At 55.4% G+C, this 6,238-nt stretch overlaps 1 protein-coding gene across 1 annotated transcript; it reads left to right on the top strand.

Moving 5' to 3' along the window:
• The first annotated feature begins 543 nt into the window (after positions 1–543).
• LOC123072850 (receptor-like cytoplasmic kinase 176) lies at positions 544–4,885 on the top strand. Its single transcript, XM_044496514.1, has 6 exons — positions 544–937; positions 1,174–1,502; positions 1,663–1,798; positions 1,908–2,050; positions 2,155–2,278; positions 4,331–4,885. The coding sequence occupies exons 1-6, from the start codon at positions 853–855 to the stop codon at positions 4,801–4,803; spliced, it is 1,290 nt and encodes a 429-aa protein (XP_044352449.1). The 5' UTR covers positions 544–852; the 3' UTR covers positions 4,804–4,885.
• Positions 4,886–6,238: the final 1,353 nt, after the last annotated feature.

Here is a 6,238-nt window from a genome sequence, read left to right as displayed (position 1 = left end):
CGGCGTGTCGCCACAGAAATAAAACGCACAAATATATACCCTCGCCGAAATTAGCATGGCGACTACGATGGTCATCGAACATTTTTTTTTTCTTTTTTGCGGGATGATGATCGTCGAACGTTCGTTACTAGAGCTAGCTAGACGGCGTCGTAAAGAGGAGCACGAGCCGGTCGGAGAGAACGGCGCACGCATGCGCACACACTAGCAGAGTCCAACGCTACTACTAGTAGTAGTGAAAACCAAACCCATTCGCTCCATAAAGCGTTGCCCCGGCGGCAAGCCGTCCCGCGCAAATTGACCACCAACGATTTACTACCAACCGCCACAAGAAAAGCCAAACCGTCCGAATCAACCTCGCCAGTCCAATTCAGATCCGACGGCTCGCAGCAATCCCCAGGCCGCCACGCCACCTCGACTGACGCCCCGGCCCCACCGCACGCGCCGGGCCCACATGTCACCGGGCGGAAGGTTCGTGCCGGAGGCGTCCGGTATAAAACCAGGGTGGGAGCAAAAGCTCCCGAGAAGAGCACGCGCATCTTCTTCTCGCCTCCTCCCTCCCCGCCCGCCCGCCATTAATGCGCCCCTCTCCTACTGGGGCAAGTGGCCAACCAGCTTAGCTTAGCACGGGCACGGGCACGAGCGAGGTCGGCCTCCCCTTCCCGTGATCGATCGGCCAAGAGGCCGACGGACGGCGACGGATAGGAAAGTCAGAGAGGAGTAGTATATATCAGGCCAGCTCGCCGGCCGGGGTGAGGACAAAGTTTGCTCTTCTTCCTCCTCGCCTCCGAGAAGAGCTCTCCACCTGCCTGAGGCTCCATCCGTCGATCGGTCTGACTCTGCTCGCCGGCGGCCATGGGCAACTGCTTCGGGAGCAGGATCGGCTCCGACAGCCCCTACAAGGGCACCAGCGGCTCCAACTCCCCTTCCTCCTCCTCAGGTGACCCTCTCCTCCTCCTCCTCCTCCTCCTTGCCGTGCTCCGGCGTGCACGGCGGAGCGCCATTTCCTCGCCTAATTAATTTGGACTAATCTGCTTGTCTCACCTGCCTGGAAAGCACCTTCCCCCCCGTTTCCGGTCACAATCCAAGAGCAAAATTCAGATTTTGCTTCGATTTAATGGCTCCGATCGCGTCCTAACCGTGGCCAACCGTTTGGTTGATTGATTGATCGATCAGGGTGGGCGTGGAGGAGGAAGGGGAAAGGGGGCGCGAGCGTGTCGAGCAGCCGGGTGTCGTCCTCGCCGTCGACGACGGTGCCGCCGACGCCGCGGAGCGAGGGCGAGATCCTGCAGTCGGCCAACGTCAAGAGCTTCGCCTTCAACGAGCTCAAGACGGCCACCCGGAACTTCCGGCCCGACAGCGTGCTCGGCGAGGGCGGCTTCGGGTCCGTCTTCAAGGGCTGGGTCGACGAGACCACCTTCGCGCCCGCCCGCCCCGGCACCGGCATGGTCATCGCCGTCAAGAAGCTCAACCAGGAGGGCTTCCAGGGCCACCGCGAGTGGCTGGTCAGTCTTCACCTCCTCTCCTCTTCTCTGAATTACTCTGCTACTGAATATGTTCTGAACTTTCTGAATCTCTGCATTCAGATTTCAGAATCAGTCTGTTGCTGAAATTTCTGAATCCCCATTTCTATTACTGAATATATGTTCTGAATGTGATGTGCAGGCTGAAGTGAACTACCTCGGCCAGTTGTCGCACCCAAATCTTGTCAGGCTCGTCGGGTACTGCCTCGAGGACGAGCAGCGCCTCCTCGTCTACGAGTTCATGCCGCGAGGGAGCCTCGAGAACCATCTTTTCAGAAGTAATTACCAATAAACATTCCTCTGGCCTTTCATTGATCAGTTAACAACACTTAATTACTTGTTGAGGATGTTGGTGGTAATAAGTTTGGGTGAATGATGAATGTGCAGGGGGCTCGCATTTCCAGCCACTGTCATGGAACCTGAGGATGAAGGTCGCGCTCGGGGCGGCCAGGGGGCTCGCCTTCCTCCACAGCGACATGGCCAAGGTCATCTACCGCGACTTCAAGACGTCCAACGTTCTCCTTGACTCGGTATGTTCCTCTTAAATTTCCTTCTGATTTGAACGAGTAAATAAATTCTTCACAAACTTACTTCTCAAATGCTGAATATACTGAACCATGGATGGAATTTGCAGAGCTACAACGCTAAGTTGTCCGATTTCGGGCTGGCCAAGGACGGGCCGACCGGCGACAAGAGCCATGTCTCCACAAGGGTCATGGGCACTCATGGCTATGCCGCGCCGGAGTATCTTGCAACAGGTAAACCAACTCAATTAATTACATCAACAACAACAACAACAACAAAGCCTTTAGTCCCAAACAAGTTGGGGTAGGCTAGAGGTGAAACCCATAAGATCTCGCAACCAACTCATGGCTCTGGCACATGGATAGCAAGCTTCCACGCACCCCTGTCCATAGCTAGCTCTTTTGGGTTTCATCTCCATAAGAGTGGCTGAGTTTTTACGTTGGCTCGCCAAGCCTATCACAACCCTCCTCCTTTACCCGGGCTTGGGACCGGCTATGTTGAGACAACATAGGTGGAGTTTAAAAGGGCAACCTGGTGCATGTAGCTCCCGCTTGCGCAGGGTTCAGGGAAGGGTCCGACCACTTTGGGTCTATAGTACGCAGCCTTTCCCTACATTTCTGTAAGAGGCTGTTTCCAGGACTTGAACCCATGACCTCATGGTCACAAGGCAGCGGCTTTACCACTGCGCCAAGGCTCCCCTTCTTAAAGGGCAACCTGGTGCATGTAGCTCCCGCTTGCGCAGGGTCCAGGGAAGGGTCCGACCACTTTGGGTCTATAGTACGCAGCCTTTCCCTACATTTCTGTAAGAGGCTGTTTCCAGGACTTGAACCCATGACCTCATGGTCACAAGGCAGCAGCTTTACCACTGCGCCAAGGCTCCCCTTCAAAAGGGCAACCTGGTGCATGTAGCTCCCGCTTGCGCAGGGTCCAGGGAAGGGTCCGACCACTTTGGGTCTATAGTACGCAGCCTTTCCCTACATTTCTGTAAGAGGCTGTTTCCAGGACTTGAACCCATGACCTCATGGTCACAAGGCAGCAGCTTTACCACTGCGCCAAGGCTCCCCTTCAAAAGGGCAACCTGGTGCATGTAGCTCCCGCTTGCGCAGGGTCCAGGGAAGGGTCCGACCACTTTGGGTCTATAGTACGCAGCCTTTCCCTACATTTCTGTAAGAGGCTGTTTCCAGGACTTGAACCCATGACCTCATGGTCACAAGGCAACAGCTTTATCTGATGCAGCACATTATTATAAGTACTTTGTACCCTTTGGTGTTGCTGAGACGCTTCTAATATGGGTTTGTTATAAAATGATTGAACTTTTCATGTACATACATATATTTAGCATGGGACAGATACTGCTAGAAATGCTCTGAACTTTTAGCAGGATACTACTTTTCTTGACAGTTCTTATCAAGAACAAAAAGGGTTGAATAATGCCATTGTTGTTATGCGGTAGGTACGGTTGGATTACAAGAGAATCCAAATAAAAAGTCAGCCTAATCCGTTTGGCAGCTTGTGTGTGTCCTGGGGCACCCGGAGAAGCAGTGAAGAACACACCAGCCTTAGAATTCCTGGTCCAATCTTCATCAGTTGGGTAGCAGCACAACTGGCCCAATTTGGTCATGGTTTCAGACCTAACTATTGCAACTGCACCCATTCACCACATGTGTGCTAAAACCAAAACCAGATTGATTAATCAGCTGTCACCACCACCATCCCCATAGATAATACACACTTTTTGAAAATAATTTGATTGGATGGCAGGTGATCTAATAGCATATATATCAATCTTGCAGCTAGATCAACAGCATGTGGTCTGTACTTTGTGTACCAGCAGGTCAATGGCCAGCAGTACCACTGTACTTGCTCATCTAGTTTAGTGGCTCCTAGGTAGGCATGAGCTGTGTTGTACTGATACCAACACAGTACACTGGTCCAAGTTGTGCTAACCTATGTCTAATCCACCCTAAAAAACTTGTATCTAATCCGGTTAAGCCGGATCATTGTCTGTTCCCTCTGCGGCATCTGCACATGAACTAGAAAAAAGGTTGTGACTTTGATGCCCATGGGATCTTGGATGGAGTATCCACTGGGATTAAAAGTAATCCTTTGCTGAGTATGATTATCTTGGATCGAATATCCAGTAGGATTATTATCTTGGGTGGAGTATCTAGTACTATTAAAATGATTTGTGCTTTGCTTGAATGAATGGATGAATGGAAATTAACAATGTAGTAGGAATGAATTGTTAATGGATGAATCGTTGAGAGAAATTAATGGTGGTGCAGGGCATCTGACGGCGAAGAGTGACGTGTACAGCTTCGGGGTGGTGCTGCTGGAGATGCTGTCGGGGCGGCGGGCGCTGGACAAGAACCGGCCGTCGGGGGAGCACAACCTGGTGGAGTGGGCGCGGCCGTACCTCACCAGCAAGCGCCGGGTGTTCCACATCCTGGACGCGCGGCTGGGCGGCCAGTACTCGCTGTCCGGCGCGCAGAAGACGGCGGCGCTGGCCCTGCGGTGCCTCTCCGGCGACGCCCGGGCCCGCCCCGGCATGGCGGAGGTGGTGACCGCGCTCGAGCAGCTGCAGGACGCCAAGGAGACGGCCGCCGCGGGGGGCGGGCAGGGGAAGGCGTCCGGGGGGTTCGTTAGGATACGCGGTGGCGGTGGCAGCGGGAGCAGCGAGGGGCGGCAGCAGCGGCGGCCCGAGCCCATGGCCGTGCGGCGGCTGCCGGCGGCGCCGCTGCGGTCGCACCCCGAGTGATGCGTTGTAAAGATCGATGCGATGATGATGTACGAGTAGTTTCTGAATGTTGTTAATGTAGCTGGCTTCTTCTTTGCTCCTGCGAATCCGGCGTCCGCCATTTCTTTTGCTTGGTTACGTAGGCGGCAGGATGGTCGGCGGAGCTTTTTTGTTTTGATGAGGCGACTCCGCCGCCGTCGCCGTCGCCGGCTCCACCCGATGGAGATGCGCCGGAGAATAACATGCAAAAATTAGCGGTTTTTGCTTGGATGGATGGGTGGATATGGATGAACCGGTCGATGCCAACGAGTGAATGTTGGCAACTGTCTCTGTCTCTTGCACGGGTCGGCCACGAAAGACGGCTGACATGGCTGGATGTAGTGCACATTTTTCTCTAAAAGTACCCAACGGCCTACTCCTTCCGATTCTTAAGGACATCTCCAGCCGCGTCCCCAACAGGCCCCTCCAGGCCACTTTTTCGGCGCCGGCGCCGAAAAAACGGCCCAGTCGCGCCCCCAGGACGCCGAAAATCGCCGGTTCGGACCTTTTTTCCGCCCGGCGGTCACAGGCCGAACCCGGCGCGCTGGGGAGCCGTTGGGGGCTCCGGCGCTAGGGAAAAGCACGCCTGGCCCACACCGACAGGGGCAAAGTCAAGGTTTTCTTCCCCCGACTCGCCTCGCACCCCCGCACCCTCGGCCACCACTAGCTATATCCCGGCGACGGCCGCCGGCCTACTCCGCTAGATAGCCATTCCCCGCCGGAAAATAGCAGCGCTTCACCGCGGCAGCCCCTCCCGCAGCAGCTGGGCGTTTCCAGCCGCCGTTTCCGGCCGCGGAGGCGCGGTTTAACGGCGGGTACACGCCCACCGAGCGCAAGGTGTTCGGCGTTTTGACTGTGCCGGTGATGGACTCGGATGAGGAGGAAGAGCTCGCCACGCTGCTGGAGGAGGAAGCCGCGGCCGACGTCCAGGAAGAAGAGCATCTGATGGTGCTCGCCACCCACGCCCAGCTGCTGGCGAGCAATGAAAAGCCGCGTCGAGGTGGCTCGGCGCCGGGGCGGGTGAAAGCAAAGAACCGGCATCGTCTGCACGGCTACTGCATGCTCTACTCCGACTACTTCGCCGATGCTCCACTTCATGGCGAGAGAACATTTCGGCGCCGTTATCGGATGAGCCGAAAGCTCTTCCTCAGGATTGTGAATTCCATCCGGGAGTTCGACAACTACTTCAAGTGCAAGATGGATTGCACTGGCGCTCTTGGATTCACCTCCATCCAGAAGTGCACGACAGCGATGAGGATGCTTGCATATGGAGCTCCCAGTGATTCACTCGACGACTATGGGCGCATGGCCGAGTCCACCAGCATAGAGTGTTTCTACAAGTTCTGTCGGGCAGTGGTGGCAGTGTTTGGGCCACAATACTTGAGAACACCCAATGCGGAAGACACTGCTCGGATCC

The sequence above is a fragment of the Triticum aestivum genome, chromosome 3B, assembly GCF_018294505.1.
Source record: "Triticum aestivum cultivar Chinese Spring chromosome 3B, IWGSC CS RefSeq v2.1, whole genome shotgun sequence".
Classification (NCBI taxonomy): Eukaryota; Viridiplantae; Streptophyta; class Magnoliopsida; order Poales; family Poaceae; genus Triticum; species Triticum aestivum.
The sequence above is the reverse complement of the archived record's forward strand: the minus strand, read 5'-3'. Positions and strand labels throughout refer to the sequence as shown.

Coding starts and splice junctions, on each gene's coding strand:
- LOC123072850 (XM_044496514.1), top strand. CDS start 853: ATGGGCAACTGCTTCGGGAGCAGGATCGGCTCCGACAGCCCCTACAAG. Junction 938..1,173: donor CTCCCCTTCCTCCTCCTCAG/GTGACCCTCTCC, acceptor TTGATCGATCAG/GGTGGGCGTGGAGGAGGAAG. Junction 2,279..4,330: donor GCCGGAGTATCTTGCAACAG/GTAAACCAACTC, acceptor ATGGTGGTGCAG/GGCATCTGACGGCGAAGAGT.